The sequence below is a fragment of the Corylus avellana genome, chromosome ca1 (genome assembly GCF_901000735.1).
Source record: "Corylus avellana chromosome ca1, CavTom2PMs-1.0".
NCBI lineage: Eukaryota > Viridiplantae > Streptophyta > Magnoliopsida > Fagales > Betulaceae > Corylus > Corylus avellana.
This window is the reverse complement of record NC_081541.1, coordinates 49,248,709-49,269,706: the sequence shown is the minus strand read 5'-3', so window position 1 is coordinate 49,269,706 and position 20,998 is coordinate 49,248,709. Positions and strand designations below refer to the sequence as shown.

Here is a 20,998-nt window from a genome sequence, read left to right as displayed (position 1 = left end):
TCAGATCAGCGCACCAAATCTAACCTACTGGGGTGACGAATCGAGGAGCGTGCCAGGTGGATATAGCGGAACAATGAGATTGTTGAAGAGAACACCTAAAAACGTTAATGACATTGAAGGCCACAAAAAAAGTGAATCTGATACCATGTTGCAATAATGAACTAACGAGATTAATGCTACATAGGTAGTTTTAAATGATTTTAGACTAAATGAGTTAAAAAAAATATAAAGAAATTAAAATTCAAAAAAGGAAAAATCCAAGTATCACATTTTATTGAAAAAGGAAAAAATGGTTGCTTAGCTTCCTTTCCCTTGCATCATAATTACAAAGTCGCAATCCAATTCACTTTTTTCAATTCCCCGAGCCACCCAAAAAAAAAAAAAAGGGTGGGTGGTGAAATGGTCAAAACCTAGTGGGGGACACATCAATTTCAAACATAGATATGGGCCATATGGCAAATCTATGACTATTTAAAAAAATAAAAAATAAAAAAGTCAGAATTTGTCAATCTCCCAACATATGGCTGAGAGTATTTTTCCTGCTTATCCATAAGTTCTCGTTTGTTAATACTTTTTAGAAAGTGTTTTATTTTATTTTAGAAAATATATTTTGACGTGATAAATTTTGTTTTTTGAATTATTTATTAATATTAATATTTTGAAAATGTAACATAAAAGAGTGAATGGAGAAAGTGTTAGCAAATGATTCAGACTCTGAGTAGAAAGCCACAATGCAAAGGTGGTGACATCAGGCTTGCTTGACTTTGAAAAGAGTTGGCGGGGAACAATAATTCATCCATTGAGTGGCCCATTTCTACCATTTAGTTCAAGAAGAAAAAATATAAGATTTGAAAAAAGAAAATCGTTGACTTTAAGCCTCACACATTCAATCCACCATATATCCATATTGGGTTTGGTACATAAGTATATAATATTACACAAATACCCATTGGTCAACCAAAGAATGATTAAAGCTGGCTAATTTCATTGTTCCAAGTTTACATTGCCCATATTACTTACAATTGTATAACCCAATTGTTAGCATTCCCACGTTTTTTTGTTAGGTAATAGATCAGCCACAAATACTCAATGGCCCCCAATGATTATTCACATCATACAAGCCCACCACAAGGCCAATATTAAATCAGCCCACCAAGGGTAAAACAGGAAAAGAAGGTTATCGTTTTTTTTAAGAGATGCCATGTTCACCAAAGAATGTGGTCAAGCTTTCAGCGCTGAACCGAGCCACGTGTAGACGTGCCAGAAAATAAAGCGGGAGTCACGTTCTATATGAACGTGGCCGAGCCATCGACCAACTCCACGATCCCATGATCAAGAGTTGGCCCACAATCCCATGATCCACTTTTCTAGCATTACGCACAGTAGATCCTCGGGAACGTAGGGTCAAGAATCAAGGAACACTAACTACTACTTAATGCCTATAAAAGGGAAGCTTCAACCAAGTGTTTGGATTAATCACTCTCAAGCTATTTTTCCCACTAACTTTCCTTCTTTCGAATCATTAATTGACTTGGGCATCAGAAATATCCCCCACCGGAACACCCTGACAAGCTCTTATGCTATTTCCTTTTTTTGCAGATTATCATCTCTCGGACTGCTACACCATCACCTCTTGGAATACTATCATCAACATTATTCAATTGTGCATACCATTTGCGGATACAAATTGCATTGAGTCATCTAAAAGCATCTCCTTTTGAATTCCACAAAATTAGGAAAATGCTCGAGGAATTCGCTTTTAAACTTATGTGATAATGTGTTTTTTATGAAAATAAGTATCACGTGAATTACCACGTTAATTTGTAAACTTGACAAGTGTCATGTAGATTGTTACATAATAGCCTACATTTTAGTGACTGATATAATAAGTGTTGAGTTTTACATTTTTATGTTGCCCAGTACCATCATCGCTCTAACAATACACATGACATGAAATTTAACAGCTTAACCACATGGCTTCATTGTATATTTTCATGTTTCTCAAGGCATCCAGTACAACATTGTGATAGAAAGGAAGCTAGAATAACTAGTCATCGTGAGGCTATTTACTGGTGTTCTAGATTTGTTAGAGCCAAATAGGCCTCTCTCCTAGCTACAATATTTATTTCTCTTTTTGCTGCAATCTCTGTTTATGAACAGAATTTTAATCTTTTATCTTGGATAACTGTTCATAATACCATATATATGTTGGTGAATGTATTTCTGATTCAATCGAAATCTATATGCGTTTAAGTTGGTTGCTATATTCATTTGGGGATACTAGGAAAATAAAAATAAAATTATGTGCATGCAGTAGGAAGGAAAATAGGTTTTTTTCTGTTGGGAATAAGTAAAGAAAGAATCACTGTAGTAAGTGTAAGAGATGATGCCTCTTCAATTAATTATTTATTTTTTAATCAATTGGGTAAAGGGTTACAAGGGGGTGCCACTTTTTAATCGATTGTGAAGAGGTTATAATTAGTCTAGTGGGAAAATTGATATCTTTTAGTGGAAATAATGGAAAGGAAAAAAAGACGAGATGACGCGGATGCTTGTGCTGGAGCAATTTATCATTTCAGTTGAGAAGTATTAATCTGCTGGAGAAATTGATAATTTGACCATTCGAAATTGTCTAATTTATATCACTCACGGTTTTGGGAAAAAGTATATATATAAGGTTAAATACTATTGAGTCCCGTGAATTGTTAGTCATTTTTTAAAGTCTCATGAACTGACAACACTCACTGCTTGAATCTATTTGCCGTTTGGACACAAATTTCCTCCAAATCGGTTTGGATGAAATTTTCTTTAATCTACTCTAATAAGTGACAATATTTTTAAATTTCTAAGAAATTAACATTTGTGTTCCTAGACTAGGAAAATGATCATCTCCATTTCAAATAAAATTGAGAGTATAAGAGTATCCTATTTCCCTAGATTAGTGGAATGAAAAAAAACTATCAAAATATTAAAAAAAAATATGAGAGATAGCACTTAGTACTTACTAGAGTAGGTTAAAGAAAATTTTTGTCCTTTGCATTTTTTGCTTACCACATGGAGTTCATAAGGGAGCTAATTACATACAAATGGATAAAAGCCTAGGGATCAATTTTATATTTTTTCCTAATATATATTTGAACCAAATTATTATTCGACTCCAACTATTTATTAGATGGACTAAACTCGAGTCGAGCTTATACAAACTATTTATAAACAATTCAGTTCATTTACACACCTAGATGAGAACCCTGACTAGAGGCTCGATATCAAATTTCATGTAAATATCAATGAAGCATTATATGTACAAAACAAAATCCATCATGCCAGCTTTCGAACCTGAAAAATAAAGCCAGATGGCGATATAAAGAACGGACTTTGGTACATTTTGTCACATGAATAGCATTTGAGTTGCATATCAAAGAACCAATTTGCAGAAAAATTTGGCACAAAGTGAAAAAGAAGGAACTCTAAACAAAACTTACACCATTTTGTCTTCACACCAAGCTCATTCTCAACTGCAAAATTTTAACTAAAAAAAAAAAAAAAATCACAATATTTTGACAGCATCATCACTTGCCACAATTACAAAATTTTCTGAACCAGGAAGACTCGACTGCCTTAAGCTTAACATAAAATCTCTCCCCCCATATGCCCTCTTAAGGTTGAGATCAAGGAGATCATTAATGTGACAATCTCTCTTCAGCGGAGCATTTACTTCAATGTATGAAGAGCATTCCACCACCAAATATCTCCCATTGTCAAACATCATTTCTGCCTAGCAATTATTGTACAGCTTCCTTATCTTTATGCATACACTCTCCTCTCCCTGTTTGCTGTTTCGGAGAAATTCTGTGGGCTATGGAGATAAAAGGGGAATAAGCAAATCAAAAGAATAACTATTCCCACATCATCGGAAGTCATTCGACTATGGCAGTCCTTTTCTCCATCAAGGATTCCAAAAACGCCGAACACAATCTGGTAAGGGGTGGAAGATTATGTGATGACCCACTGAATATGGTCTCCCAAGGCCTCTCTGAAGGAGCAGATTGGATCGACAATGTCTGGTTTCTTTTTAACTTCAACTCCGGTAACTCCCCATAAATAGATGAGTATCCAAATTTCCCTGTTACATAAATATGAGCAAAATATGTAACAAAAAAAGAGTGATAAGAGAGAAGAAACAAGAAAAAGGGCACAATGTGTAGATATTATTAGATACTGGAATGCAAAAGTTACACGTATTATACAACCTATTTGATTAATTTTATTCCTGAAACACAAGTGTTAATTGTAATCATGCCCCCACCATAAAGCATAATAAAAGCAGGTGCATGACATGAACCATGTATAACTCAATCAACATGTAAGCATGGCAAAAATGGGAAAAAAATGATTTCACAAATTTCAAATTATAAAAACCCGACTACTTTTTATCTAACATAAATAATAATAATACTCATATTCTGTGATGGAATAAGCTCAAGAGCATCCAAGGAGTCCCAGCAATTTATCAATAATGCAAGGGTGTGAGCGATATTGAAATGTCACCAGAGTAAAACATCCTTACAAGTTGCATGCTGAGCAGAACAAGACTGCATCATAAACTTTCAAAACAATGCGGTATAATGGGGCAGTTCAAGTAGTTATTCAATCTACAATCAATTTGAGTTTCCAAGCATACAGAGTATCTATATAAACTGGACATCTACTTGTCTTCACTAAAATAGTGAATGTTTAAATGTTTTAGTAAAGGAATCCCCACCTGTCTCTTCAAGCTCAACAAGACCCTCTGGCCTGGTAATGCTAAGCTCATTTGCTTCATTTCCATATGGGTCAAAGAGGACATACTCATGATTGCCATTTATATAAGCAAGGAATTCTTGTGGTGCATTTCCATCTGAAATATTCTGTTCCAAGGAAGATGGGTTTCCTCGAAGAAATGCAAGCCCGCCTCCCTTGGCCTGCAGTCAAGAAGTACACAGTATCAGAATAAATTGCCATTCTGCTCTAGTGGATTAGATGAGGAAAATTATGGTGTAACAGAGCATTGGGGATGCCAATTACCTTATGATTTACACTAGACATGCTAAAGTATATTTATAGAAACAAATGTCTTTAGGCATTTCTTGAATAATAGATTCTGAAAGTAACTGTTGATTCTTTAGGCATTTCTTGAATAAAGAGTCGAATAATAGGTTGCCAAGATTCATCTTGAAGATTATTAAACAATAGCTTGTTCTTCGTTCTTTCTTATCTTTGGCGATCAATTAGTTTGTCTCTTAATGTTCTTTTAATTTCCTAGTGGATTTCCAGCACCCTTTTCTTTGCAACCAAAGTCTGTTCCAATTGGACTTGAGACATATAGGTTACACCCCAGACCTAAGCAACACACCCCCACCACATGGATCAGGTAAGTCAAGGCTGTACCCACCCTCAAGGTTACACCCCAGACCCGTGCAACACACCCCCACCACATGGATCAGGTAAGTCACAGCTTCACCACAAGGCGTGGCCCCAAAGAATTATTTGCACCCAAGAGGATTCGAACCTTAAACCTGATGAGGATAACCATCAAAGTCCAAGGCCTTCACCCCTTTGGTTGATATATTGTCATATATTATACAGAATATGAAATATATGTCCAATGGACTAAAACAATAGTAGAGCAACTGAAGTGCATATATGTTGCAAATTAACAGGTTTACTGTGTAGCTTCATTTAGTAACCTTATTGCATAAGATGTATAGCAAAACAATCATCACTATTATAACATTTAACATCACCATTCCGCCAATAATTCAATCAAGTTACATGAGCTCTCAAGATGAGAAATTACCCATTCACACTTTGACCTCTAAACTACGACTCACTGCAAGTAGTACCTACAAACTACCAAAGTGTTCCGAGTTACCCCTGAGTCAGATTTGACCATTATGTTGAAGGCAAATGAGGTGCACCTCTGAAACTCTTTTTTTAAAAAGGAAAAACATTGCAATTTGACCATTATTTTGAATGCAAAACGTCTATGTGCAAATGAGGTGCAAGTTTGGGCACTAAAGTTTAATTTACCCTTTTTGTATATAGTTTCTTTTTAATTGGTACATATTATACAATTCATGTAATTATATTTTCTCAAATATAAATGAAAGTTTTCTACCCAGTATAGATTTTTACGTCATTGTCAATAGAAATGAAAAGATTAACCGAGTCCAAAAAGTTTAATAATTTTAATGACATTCAAGAAAGTATCTGTGCAAAAAATTTAATTTATAATGTTTGTTCGCCACTAGTTTTTACCAGATTGATTGTAATCAATAACAACATATGGACTAACCAAATGGAAAGGGTTAGAAACAAATTATACCTTTCTTACGGACCAGGTAGCAACAGGAACAGGATCCATTACATTGAATACTAAAATTACCCCATCTCTTTCATGAAACTTTGGTTCACTAGATTCGACACGTGTAGCTGATTCAGGAAGAAGGGCAAGAACAGCAAAAGACAATAGATCCACTGTACATGCTACAGCTGCATTAAAAATAAAAAATAAAATATTATACATAGCATTGAAAAATTGCCTCCAAATCTTAAAATCAAGTGACAGACTATTAACCTAACAACCCTAAATACATTGATTTCAAGCAAAACAGACTTGTTAAACTCAAAATAAAAGTTCAACTAAACCCAACAATGACTGTTAGCCTGATAAACAAACTATCTTAAAATCTTTTTTTTTTTTTCTTTTGATAAGTATACATTGCACAAACATTTAAATAACATGGAGGCGTTTGTAACCCTAACTTATAGAATTACTCAGTCAAATCAGGGCTTTAAACACCATCCAGATGGATATAAGGAATAGGCTGAGCAATATAAAATTAGCCAACCCACCAATAAGACAAATAGTTTCAGCACTAAAAATATCACAAATGTGAAAGAACCCAGTCCATCATTTACTTCTAACATGTTCTGCATCAGATAGAGGCATGACTGCTTACACAGAATATTGTTTTTTTTTTTTTATATATATAAGTAATCGGATATTCATTAGAAAGCACAAAGGCGCAACCCAAATACACAAGAAATAAACAAAAGAGACACTGAGCTAGAAGCAGAAAAAAAATCTTTAAAAAAAACATGATAGGTCGAAATACTAAAATCTGAAACAACAGCCCAATAAAAAAGAGACTTAAAGAATAGAGCCTTTATTTCCACTAAGGTCCTCTTGGACACCACATAAGGGTGACATCATCTTCCAAACTGCATCAAGTTGAAACTTACCCCATGGCGCTCTGCAACATGCAAAGAGATCTACCACCCTCCTAGGCATAACACTAGCCAGCCCTACACTATTGATAGTATTTCAAAGAGCACATGCAATTTCAGAGTCAAATAGAAGATGATCCACTAATTCCTCATTCTTCTTACAAATGCAACACCACTCAACCACAATGATGTTTCCTTAGGTTGTCCATGGTGAGGTTCTTCCCTAAAGCGACCAACCAGACAAGAAAGTCACTCTTAAGGGAATCTTATTCTGCAAACCATATTCCACCAAATACTCCTGCATGAGAGAGGAGTACTATCATGGGGAACAAGAACAATGTAGTAAATCTAACATCAAACAACCCTCTTCTAGAAAGAACCCAACAAAGTCTATCTTCACCACCCCATCTCACTCTAATGGAATACAATGTTGTAAGGAATAAGGTAAAGAGATCCATCTCCCAATCGTGAGTCATTCCAAAAAAATTAATATTCCACTGATAAGAGGCATTATAAAGCTCCAAATGGTTTGCCATTGCAGCGTCCTTAAAACAAAGGCAATGCTAAACTAGTCCGAAAAAGCTCTCTTGAGGGCATGATCTCTACACCATACATCATGCCAGAATCAAATTTTGAAGCCATCACCCACCTCAAATCTAGTATGGCTAGAAAGCTCCACCAACCCCTCGTATTCTTCCAAAGCCCCACCCCATGCGACCCATGGACCTCATTTGAACACCACCCACCCCAAGCTTTACCGTATTTAGATTCCACAACCACTCACCGTAAGGCTTCTCTCATAAACATAGCGCCAAAGCCACTTTCCCAAAAGAGCCCGGTTGAACACAAGTAAATTCCAAACACCCAACCCTATTCAAAGATCGGAGTACACAATCCAATTAACCAAGTAAAATTCAAACTCTTCACCCATACCACCCCACAAAAAATCTCGTTGTAACTTCTTTATGTGATCAGCCACACCAACTGGAAGGAGAAAAAAAAACATGGAGTAGGTAGGCAAGTTAGATAAAGTGTTTTTAATCAATGTAACCCCCTCATCCTTTGATACATCCTATTCCATCCAAGCAAACAACGCCCTACCTTCTCAATAATGTCGTCCCAAATAAACTTGGCTGTAAACGAAGCTCCCAAAAGAAGACCTAGGAGTTTCATAGGCCAAAAACATACCATGCAGTTAAAAGACTAGCTAGACCTTCAACATTCATTACATTGCCAATCGGGACTACCTCTAATTTAGCCAAATTAATCCTTAAACCAAAAATCACTTCAAACCATAAGAACAAACAAAGCAAATTGTGAAGATGATTTGGATTTGCCTCACTAAATATCAAGGTTCTGGGCCTTGTCACCGTTAAGGGCTTTCACCACTGTTTAGAGCCTTTAGCTTGCAAGTTTGGATGTATCTTGGAGAACCCTGAAAGTGTAAGAGGACCACCACAACTTCACCCTATCTACAAAACCCTCTGATTTTAGCCATAGGTTTTCAAACTTGAAGTATCTTTTGGTTCCAGCAATGCCTCCACAATCAAGAAGAATAGGAAAATGATCAAAGCATAGTCTAGATAGCCTCTTCTGGAGCGAATCAAGGAGCTGGGTTTCCCACTCCAAGGATACAAGGAATTTATCGATTCTAGACCAGGGAGAGGGGGTCCCAAATGCTAGACCATGTAAAAGAGCTGCCCACAAGAGCAATGTCCATGAGCCACTACTCAGAAATAAAATCAGAAACTCCAAGATAGCTGGACAAATACGGGCTTCACCCGATCTCACTCGAAAAACGAGTTACATTGAAATCCCGTCCAATGCACTAGGTAAGTCCCACCAACTTAGCAAACCAGCCAATTCATCCCATGAAAACCTTCTATCACCATCGACAATTGGACCATAAACACCTGCATACGCCCAAGCAAATTGATCCTCGACGTTTATGAAAGAAACGGCCACGGAGAACTCACACAACCCTCTTATCCCATATGAGCAAAACACCACCGGAAACCCCACTAAAGTCTAAACAACACCAATCTACATGACTGCAGCCCCATAAACTACGCACAATACTATAAGTCATAATCTCCATTTTGGTCTCCTGAAGATATAACATCTGCCATCCACTCTCGGAGTAAATTTCTGTTTCTAAGGCGCTACTTCCCCTCGTTCAATCGTCTTACATTCCATGATAATATTTTAGGCTTCATGGGCAAACCAAGAACCCCTCTATATCTTGAAATTCTCATCTTAGGGGTTGTTTACTCATCAGAATTTTTACGACAGGTTCAAAACATATACAATTGTTACTATGTGAAATTAAACTGGCTAAGAACTGGTCAACTCCAATCTTTTTTTTTTTCTTATGTTCTAGAGTAACGTGTGGCACGCAGGCAGAAGTTGAACTACCACACCAAATTTGGGACTTCATCAAACATGAAGCCTTTTCATCTCCATCAACCTTATTTGTGGTTTGCTAGCTATGAGGGTTCCCTGTACTCAATTTGGTACTCACAGTAAGCATTGAACAGGTCAACCTTATCTTCAACTGGCCCAATAGTGTAATCTATTGCAAATTGGTTTGGGGAAATGCTAGTATTGAATTGAGGAAAGTTAAAAAAACTATACTATTCACTGATATAAGTAATTTGACCTTAATGTTTTCATCGAAAATAACATACCTAGAATATTTTGTTATCTACTTTAAAAGTAACTTCATTATGCTTTTTTAGCCAAGCACATTACTTATTTCTTTGTTAACAGAACAGGAAAATAACCTCTGGAAGTGCTGACACCATTCCAAATGCAACCAATATTTGCAAAAAGTAACAATTTAGTGCAAGGTATTTTCCCTGTTCCTTATTGCTTTTATCTACTAATCATCAAAAACCTCCAAGGGTTCTCCTAATATACATTTCCATCTTCCCTTAAGGCTCCAAAACTGCAACTGACATACTATTACTTCAAATGTCGAACACATCTTTCCACAAACATTAATAAACTCTATTGATGACAACTTTGTCCCATGTTTTTAGAGATTACACTCAAATCTACAGTAGTGAAACAAGCATCTCAATAATTTATTCACAAATGACTGAAGTAGCTGAACTCTAATACATACTGGGTTGGGATATTGTGATCAGTAATATTCTTAAATTCATGCAAAAAATCAAACTAAAAAAACTGCTCTCAGCATGAAAAGAAATGAGGATTTCCAAACCTTCAATGTGAAGCCTGTATGACCAACATAGAGACAATTTTGACATACTCCATACAGAGAGTTGCGGCTTTGAACCTCGGGACACAGATACTAGAAACTCTGACTTTCCAGCAAAGGACAGGGTCACAATTGGCTGTAAATAAAGAATCAAATGAAAATTAATAACACAGAGCAATTAATGATAGAAAGAAAATATAATGCTGGCCCCACACAGGGTCTTAAACTATCAGTTATCAAGCATCGCATATAACTATTCATGTAAAACAATGAGAGCTATGAAGAAATATTAAAATCACCGAAAAGGTCTCTCCAATCACAGCAACAAGGACATTCTTTTTAGGATCCCACAATGTGATAACAGTCTCTGCCGCAACAGCCAGAACAGAACCATCGGACGAAAATGTAGCAGCTGTCATTGGTTTTTTTCTGCAATTAGGAACAATAATCCATCACAATTGACAAATTTAACATCTTCTATCATAGATTATACTGCATAAGCATGTTCAGATGAATGTCTTTTTGTTTTTCTATTTACCCAGAGATGCATATTAGACGCTAAGAATTGACAACAATGATTGAATGAAATTGTGGTTTTCTGATTCATGTAGTGGGGGACAGGATTTTTTTTTTTTTTTTTTGTGGTGGCGAGGGACAGGTGTTGTTCGTTTCATTACCAATCAATTGGTGAAGCTAAATTGGCATGAATGAAAATGGAGATGTGGGCTTCAGTGGCTTATAGGTGCTAGTTCACAATGGGTGGAAAGGAGGCAGGTTGGCAGTAGCTAATATCATAGGTAGGGGAGTGGTTGTTAAAATCTGATTCATGTTAATTTTGTGGTTGATTTGTGTTTGATAATGGGCTTAGCAAAAGTGGTTATTATAATATGGTTAATGCGGTTTCTGGTAAATTTATGTAGGACTTTTGCCAATGATTGATGGCAAAGAAGCAGGTTATGGGTTATGGCGTTGATGGTGATGGGAACTGAGGTGGAGATTGTGACACAGACGGATGGAGAATTTGTCAAGGGCTACAATGGGCTTTACAGTAGTGGTTTAGGGGTCGAAAGAAGTGGTGTGACGATGAGTTCTATGCCGCATGAAACCAAACATCTTTCAACATCTTTTCCCTTTTTTTTTTGTTCTTTTTATTTGGTGAAGTCACCTGACAGGTTGCATGAAGAAATTAATGATGTCAAGGGTTACTTGCCACAATGCCTAGCATTTCCGGGTTGAGTGCTTTAAATTTGAAGTTTAGGGGGAACTTTCACATTTAAGCCAATAACTTGGGTGACAAAGCACAATTTACCCAAAAATTATAAAAGTAAAAACTCCCAAGGGAAAAGGTTATATTTTATAAATATTTATTTGTCGGCCAACCAACTTTCAAAAAATCGCAGTTGTTGTGACATCGAACGGTTTTGAATCATTTATGGAACAACCTTTGGATCTTTGTGAATCAAGTCTTCTCTCTTCTATAAGCAGACTTATCTCTGACAGGTAAATTCAACTATTTTATTTTCCATGCTAGGCCTATAGAGGAAAAATATGGTACAAGAAAGAAAAATGTAGGATCATACTTGTATGACCCAACAGCGAGGCACGCCCAACCAGAATTCTGAATCATCCGACCTTTCTGTTGAATCTCATCATTGCAAGCCCATATCTGAAATATCAAATTGATATTGTGAGTTCAACAAGGAAAAGGATACTCAATTTTAAAGTGCCACTCAACCAAGATTACCTTGAAGTCCCCACCATACGATGAGGTAACTGCTACATGACGAGTAGGATGAAAAGCAACAGAAGAAATACCAGCATCCCTATATAACAAGGGACAAAATGTTAATTACCTAGGAAACAAGAAAAGGCAAAATGTTCAACTCTGCCATGTAATATATACACACAGAGTACATTCTAATTCACAAAAATGAAGCATATAGCACACTGGCACATTCACTAAAAAACATGATTCATTCTTGAGGCTTAAAATATTGAAAACAGCACCAGGAGCTCTCAATGAATATCATCCTTCCTGATAAAATATTTCTGAGTTTTTGGGTATATAAGCCAAGGCCAACCTGTGAGGTTCATAAATAACAGTGGACAAGCCGAACTTTTTGTTCTCTGAACCCAGTGCCCAAAACTTAAGACAAACAAGACCTCCAATTCCCTCTTCAGGTTGCTTAACTTCAACAGTACTCATCATAGAGCCATCTCGGGAGATAGCTACTAAAGTCACTAAAACCTGTAACAATAATACTCCAAGATTGAGAATAGAGTTGATATAAATCAGTGATCATATCAATCACAAGTAGTTTGACCAAGAAGATATCATTTCGCAGTGAAGGAAACTACAAATAAGCAACTTCGTACCGTGATTTCATCAGCTGGTTGATGGTTTCTTTCACAGACCTGAACCTGCAAAGCATCAATTTTAGAACATTTCAACTCCCAATTCATCACTTGTAATCAAAAGAACATTCTTCAAATGTTTGTGATTTCCTGAAAGGTACAATGTGCATCATTGACATTGAAAAGGCTGGGACCAGCATATGATGGGGCCCACCTACTGGGGGACCATATACCCTGTAATTTAATGAATAAATTGAAATATTTATCCATGTGTGTGGGGCCCACATAATACCTATTTCATTGAATTGAGGCCTCACGTTAGTAAATGAAGTAGATCCATGGATGTAAGAAATGCAGCAGCTTAAATAGAAGGTGATATGGTTCCACCTGGCAGACCCATTAGGCCAAAAATATAATACAAGATAAAGGCAATAGAACTTCTGTTTTAGCAAAGTCAAAAAGAAATGATTCAAGCAATAAAATTGAAGATGAGAAATTTATTTACATAAAGAATGATTTCATAGAATTTGACAATGGGATTATAACTATACAAGAATAAGGAAGAACAAAGCAGAAAAGAGGTCTTGATTTCTCTTCCCTCTGACCCCAACCTCTTTTTCTTCAAATCCCCCAATGCAAATACATTCCCACAAAACAATATTAAGGAGAGCATGTCACGTATCAACTAAACAAATGAATGAAAACAAGCATCAATAATTATGTAAAATTATAGACATCTCAACAGAAAAAACTGCATATTGCAGGAGTAAAAGACTAAACAACCACAAGAAGCTCAGTGTAGGAAATTCAAGGTAAATTAATTGGTACATCACGCTAAAAGATCTTACCTCATCTATTCCACAGTCATCAAACAAGCTGTAGAATTGGACACTATAGTTCTCTGTACGCAGCGCAATACACCCAGTAGAGTAATCAAATGCAAACCCACCACCTTCATATATCCCTGGAAGTGAATTAGGAAGCTGGAAAAAAAATAAAGAAAGAAACTGTGTAAATATCATCTGAAAGTTTATATTATTATCATATACAACTGCAGAAAATCCAATCAAAAAAGAAACTGTGTAAGTATCATCTGAAGCTTAAATTATTTTGTCATATACAACTGCAGAAAATCCAATAAAAAATGTATAATACAAAATTGAAAAAAATGAAAATCCATCAAACACAGTTGTTTCAATCACACAGCAGAAACTCCATTACATATGTAAATGGCAGACTTGGCAAGCTAAGCACTAGGTCAGTACTACTAAGTATCTATCATCACCCATTAACTTCCTAACTAATATTATAAGGGCAAAGTTCTGTGAAGCACTTTAAGGTACTTCTCAAGGAAAACGAGTTCTAGTACATTTCAAGCCATCATTATGTAGAGATATCCGATATCATCATAAGCATACTGCATAGTCAACAATGCACTTTTTGCATGCTTTGAAGTCCCAGCCACAAGGCCTAAGCCTCATGTGACCAGATTCCAAGGGCCCTACAAGCCAAGGCATAGTTAAACAGTAAGCTTTTCTCGTGTTTTTACAGCACAGGCAACAAGGACTGCCATAAATGAATTGGAAAAAAAAATTAGTAGTATGTGCATTTATATGGAACTTAATTATAGAATTGAAGGTACATTGTCATTATTATTTCTTGTTCATCAGTTGTGCAGAAGATCATCACGAGCATCCTGCATACTCAACAATGTGCTTTTTGCAAGCTTAGAAGCCCAAGGCCATGGACTAAACCTCATGTAGCCAATTCGAGCTTAAGTCTAGGGATGATGATTCCATGTCTCAAGGTATTAAGAATTATATGCCTAACAAACCGGAAACCAAGGCATAGTTAACACTATATTCTTTGCATGTTTTTACAGCAGAGGCAATGACGCCTACCACATATGAATGGAAATTACATTTTGCTACTGTGCTCATTTATATGGAAGTTAAACGTAGGCAGTTCCTCTGAAAATACCCTGACTGTACTGTTTCCTACTCATTAGGTGGACCATTTCTGTCAATCAAACATATATGAAGCTTAGGTCGATCACAAATTTATTTAGATAATTAGGTCTTCAAGACGGCGGGTAGGCTCATTGGGACAAACCTTGATCCCTGAGATGGACTTCAAGATCTCCATTGAAGGCATTTTCAGTATATGAATTTGATTATCTGCACAAGATATCTGAAGACCCTTATTTCAGTAAAATTAATTAGATCTGTTTCAGCTGAAACAGTGTGAAATCACTGAAGAATTATAAGTTCCAGCTCAATAAAATTCTCCTTACAGAGGAAAGTGTAGGATCAGGAGAATCTATATAATATAGAACTGGGGATCCAATTCGTGGTAAAAACTTTTTCTTCCCCGTATCTAGCTGCCAGACCACAAGAACTCCCTCCTTTCCACCTAAACACCAATAGAAGCATCAGAAACAGAAAAATTACTTTAAACTTGAATTTATAAACAAACTACTACAGGAAACCATGACAGAAAATGGTCATGAATAAGCATCCAGCTCCTTTTTCTATCAATAAGATATGATGGTACTTAAAGATATCTGGAGTAGTGGTTAGAATCAACCATAAAGCTATTCATAAAGTAGATAATCAAGGAATAGTCTAATGGAGACATGAATCACTTATTCAACAATCTACAACACGCCAATCTGTCACCCAGGGTCCCCATATAATATGGAAAGAGTATACCAGTTGGTTAACCACCATGACTCCTTTCATTCACAAAAGCAACCGTCAATTACTTTCAGCCATAGCCTAATTATCTGAGAAATATGGTGTACTACATATCCAACTTTTTCAAGTATACAAAAATGTCTGAAGCAGTCTTCCCCTTTGCCCAATCCTAGCTCCAATATACTTTTTTCATATGTATTACAAGGCAAACAGCACTTCTCATGAAAGGACTAGGCTTTATCTGATCATGGAAGCGTGGTTTTACCTGAATATAAATAGGCTCCATCGGAAGAGAAAGAGAGGACATTCACTTCAACAGAGTGCCAATGCCATGTGGAGCAAGACTCAGCATCATCATTTCCCCTCACCCCAGGTCTTTCTTCCTCTTTATTCACCAACCTTCCACTCACTAGTCCATCACTGATCGAAAGTAATCGGTAACCAAATCCTCTCCATACTAAAATTCTCCCAGTTACATCACCAGCAGCTACAATCCTCTTACTTGGATGAAATGCAAGCACTGTCAAATTCTTTGTATGATGCAGTGTAATTTTCTTTGCTACTATATGCCCAGAGTCTTTTGCAGGAATCATCCATATATGAAGCTTGCGTTTGTTTCTTATGCCGAAGAACTTTCCTGATGAACTAACAGATATAAATTCTGGTTGTGGAGTCTGTAAAAGAGGGACAACAGCTGTCATACATTTCAAATTACAACAAACAGTTGAAATTTATCATCTAAAGCTTCTCTTGATGAGTGAACATGTTAAGCAGTAGAAATGAATATTATCAGATAATATGTTCCTTTCAAAAACTGATATTCAAAACAGATATGACAACACTGCACATATTCAATAGATTCTCTAAAGTTTCAGAAACACTTCAAGAAGCCAGATTGATCCTGCGACCTTTAAATAGCTAAAGCAAGCTTCTTTTCAATAGGGTCAAAGTTTGATAAAGCCATCTTCATTTCTCTTTTAAGCCAAGCTTCATCTTCTATAAAAAGTAACTTTCCACCCAAAGAACTAAATAAACAGGACATGCAACCAACAGAAAGGTTGAGAGACAGATTACTTCTGAACGTATACAGGAATTGGTCACAGAGTAATCTCCATTAAAGAGATCAAAGCTATAGTTCAGTTAAGAGATGAATTCGATACACTAGCTAGACTTGGAAAAGCATGAACGGTAATAAAAAGGTGATTCAGCAAAAGCAGTGGACATTTAATCCTTTGCTTGACTATATGGAGTCTATCACTGCCACCTCAACAGGTGAAACACTTAAGTGACTATAATTTTTTTAGTCCTCCAGGAACTGAAAAAATAAGAAGTGAAAATTTACGTATAAGCATAAGTAGATAACTTAAGCTCATTAACTAATGAAATACAAAAAAAAAAATTATAAGTAATCGAAATTTATTTAGAGCAACGAAATACAAAAGTATAGCACCATGAACATCATTATTGATATCGTTAAGCTTCTGATAATAAATCATAATACCATCATATCTTTATTGACTTTACATATCTTTACGCTTCTCATCATGAAATATAAAATCAACATCCCATAGATGGCTTTATATTATTTGGCAATACATATACCAGTTCAGTTAATATGTTTCAAACTATTTACAGTCAACAAAAGTCAAGAGGGTATAGGAAGATACAGCAACTAGCAGCTAGGGAAAGCTAGGTATACAGTTGAACCAACACTCAACAAGAACAATACATAGGAAACTGACATTGCATCACTGAACTCCATAAGCCCTTCCCAGTGATTTAATGCTTACAAATAAAATCAAGACTTGTTATCTTTCTTAGGCTTATCATTAAATGAATCAAAAAATCACCACAAGCTAAAAGAATATCTTTTTTCAGAGTTTTGTTTTGCTCATAAACACATAGTTTATCGTAACTCTTCCTATAGAAAAGACAGTATTATCAACATTGCGTGTACATAAACATGCTCATGTGATAGTGGATTTTCTACTTTCTTTCAAGTTTCATTCCACTAAGTCAAAGCAATCCTCAATAGACCCAGATATTTGGAAGTACAACAACTTAATGCACAGACAAAAAATAGTTACAGTTCCACCAAATTGCACCTCTTTCAATATTAAGCCACCAATTAAACGAGATGCCGTCAAGTTACACTTCCGGATCTGTCCACGCAAAGGTTTGGGCACACTGTTCTGCTCTTTTGTATTTTCAAGTGACAGATAAGCAAAAAGATCAGTTGGCTTCTCATTGCTCAAGGCTGGTTGGCCTAATAAAGATGGAATCACCTAAAAAAAATCAAACCAACTAAATAAATGTCAGAACATGCTTTTTTTTGGGTCAGATAGCACTAAGATCAAAACACATATGAAAGACAAAACAAAGGTATAATTAACTTTAGGAAAACAAACTCCAGCTGAAATCAACAAGATCCATAATTAATACTCTACACACCTCAGTCAACCTAAACACTTTTATCATGACTCACGGATGGCTTTATAAGCTCTTACTTCTCATCCTACTACCCAGAATTACAACATATAAATATTTTTTAAATCTTTTATTACTCAGATAAATAACAATCAAATTACAAATTATAGACCAAACTTTCCAGCAAATAAATATATGAAATTACACAGATCAACTTCTCCAAAAATATAATCAAACCCCAAACTAACGACACTAGCACATATATATAGGTACATAAAGGCAGGATCACATGACACTACTGCCTAACTTGGGTAGCTTGACACCAACCAATAAATCTTTTTATATTCTTTCAAACCCACTGGACAAATGTTCACTACATAGTGATCATGCATGCCAAATCTCAATGAATTCAATTGCCATATCTGATCCAAAATTCATATATTCTCATAGATAGAGTTAGATTTATCAAATCTATATGGATTGAATAGTTCTTGATCTCCAATTGATTTGACAAGTATGATGGTTCTAGGAATGACAGGCAGTCTGGTTTGTCAAAAAACGGGTCCTCCCATACACACATACCTAACTCTTTTAAGAGAAAAGTAAACCAAAGTTTTCTATTTGGTTACCTAATATAAAAGAGCCTGAGCTCTATAATTCCGATATATGTAAAAAATTTCTGTTTAGCACATGTATTACAAGAGGCAAAAAAAAAGGTGAGGTAAAGAAAAATGAAAGTGGTTATCCGTTGTTTAATGAGAAAAATAAAGCAACACATGCAATTTCGACCTCCTAATCCAGCTGTGTGACTTCACCCAATCGAGTCCAATCCATGTTCCTTTTTCTTGCATTTGTCACACTTTGCTTTAGAAACCAACACAACAATTTTGACAGAATAAGTCACACACGCACGCACCACCCTACCGTGTAGTCTTACAATCATTAGAGTTAGAGCTCAACAGCATAACCAACCAAGACAACCAGAAAAAAACAAAAAAACAAAACAAAAACAAAAACTTGAACTAAGCAACTGAAAACGAAGGGGTAGCATAGCAAGGCATGAATCTTACCATGGAGAAAACGGGCAGCTTAACATCGACCTTCTTCATCAACTCCGGCACCGAGAAATCCCAATACCGAATGGTCCCATCGAGCGAGGCCGTCCAGCAGTAGCACAAAATCTTACTACCCGGCACCACAATCACCGACGTCACCGCCTCCGTGTGACCCTCCAATGATGCAATCTACATGTACAAAAAGTAAGCATCGTAGTTTGATAGGAAACTGAAGGGCGATGGTTTTGGCTAACCTGTAATCCAGTGGAGGTGCTGAAGATGGAGACAGTGTTGCCTGTACAAACGAGGAGGCGCTTGCCGTCGTTTGAGAAGGCAGGAGGAGAAGATACGTAGCTTTTCCCGCCAGTAATCATGTTGCAGAGTTTCGGAGGCAGAGAGACTCGGAGACAGTTGTTTGTTGGTACCGCAAAAACCCTAAAGGTGGCTTTCTCCTAAACCCTTCTCCTTCCCTTCACCTTCCCGTCAGTTTGAGTTTAAAAAGCATTAAACTAGTTTTTCTATTTATAATATAATCTCCATAAAAAAAAAATATATATATATATATATAAGTCCCTGAACAAACCATTTTTTAAATAGCCCCACGAAATTTATTAAATGCATTACATGTCACATAATGACCCTTTTTTCCTAATTGATTTTAATTCGGCGCTAAAAATATAAAAGATGTTTGACCCAAAAACAAATGATGCATTTGTGTTCATCATATGTGCTTGTGCTGATTCATACAAATTAATCGACCCAAAAAACAAAATCAGAGCAAAAAAGAGAGATATACCGGAGAGTTGGAAACGGAGACGGAGACTCAGAGATAGAGAGAGCTGTGTTGTGCAGCCTGTGCTGCGCCGTGAGTCACAGAATTGTCGGAGAGTGGACCGGTGGCGGTGTGCAGGCGCTGAAGAGTGAAGAGAAGAGAGGGAGAAAAGGTTGTGGCGCTAGGCGCTAGAGAAAGACAGTGAGAAAGAAGGCTGGTGGCCGGTGTGCGCGTTTGAAGTGAACTTAGGTTTACGTGTTTTTTTTTTTAAAAAAAAAAAAAAAAAACTGGTGTAGCGGGTCAGGGTGAAGCGGGTTGATCTGTCAAGAAATAAAAATAAATGGGTCATATCCGTTTATGACTCAAACCCATTTATGGTAAACTTAAATTCGATAACTCCATGTCGTGTTGGTGTCATGTTCTGAATCGTGTCAAAATTAAGAGTGGGCAAATCCAGGCAACTCAACCCACCCGCCCTGCCTTGAGTGTAAAATTTGCAAATTCATATTGAAATTTTAACTACCCGTACGGATCGGGGCGGGTTGCGGTAATATATTTTACAATTCTCGAGTACCCAATCCAACCCGCAAACCCAAAAAAACAAAAATAAATAAATAAAAAACCTCTATCTCTCTTATACTTTCTTTCCTCACGCCGTCACAGTTTAGGATTTGAGAAACAGAGGATTTGAGACTAGGATTTGCAGGAAGAGGAGGGGAGGAGAGACGCAGGAAAAAAGGTTTTGAAAGAGAGAAAGAGAGAAACCCTATAAAAGAGAGAGAGAGTTTCTCTACACTATCTTTTACAAGGATTTGATCTATGATATCAGGTATACTTTCATTGAGTGTTTGGGTATGTAAATATATTATAAACTTATGAGATCAAAAGAGTTAAAGATATATACCATAAAACTTTCTATTTTATTTTCTCAACAAATTTACAGTATCAGAGGTTTTTCCACCGGCTACCGACTGATGCCACTTCAATAATTTTCTTCTTGTCTTGTAGGTGACTTGTTGTGATGAATACCCACAACTAATAACATAAATATATTGATAATATTAACTATTTCGGGTAGGAGAGATTACAATAGCACATTGACTACAATACTCCACTCAGGGCGGGAGAATTCCATAACTTTCACAATTTTTTTTCTTTCTTTCATTCGTCACAAAATGTCTTTAAATAAATACAAATGACT

The 20,998-nt window shown here is 36.3% G+C and overlaps 1 protein-coding gene across 3 annotated transcripts; it reads right to left on the bottom strand.

The window, feature by feature from the left end:
* Positions 1 to 3,144: 3,144 nt before the first annotated feature.
* On the bottom strand, positions 3,145 to 20,016 carry LOC132176442 (uncharacterized). 3 transcript variants are annotated; one of them, XM_059588651.1, is made up of 17 exons: positions 19,822 to 20,016; positions 19,280 to 19,501; positions 19,041 to 19,214; positions 17,649 to 17,828; positions 15,809 to 16,217; positions 15,141 to 15,259; positions 14,960 to 15,037; positions 13,696 to 13,830; positions 12,869 to 12,913; positions 12,574 to 12,740; positions 12,237 to 12,315; positions 12,073 to 12,158; positions 10,792 to 10,921; positions 10,496 to 10,628; positions 6,365 to 6,531; positions 4,763 to 4,961; positions 3,145 to 4,123 (listed from the first exon to the last, which is right to left on the bottom strand). In XM_059588651.1, the coding sequence occupies exons 2-17, from the start codon at positions 19,397 to 19,399 to the stop codon at positions 3,918 to 3,920; spliced, it is 2,427 nt and encodes an 808-aa protein (XP_059444634.1). In that variant the 5' UTR covers positions 19,400 to 19,501; positions 19,822 to 20,016; the 3' UTR covers positions 3,145 to 3,917. The 3 variants fall into 3 exon arrangements, with proteins under 3 accessions (XP_059444634.1, XP_059444643.1, XP_059444651.1); XM_059588660.1 differs by having other exon boundaries at positions 19,280 to 19,495; XM_059588668.1 differs by having other exon boundaries at positions 19,280 to 19,484.
* Positions 20,017 to 20,998: the final 982 nt, after the last annotated feature.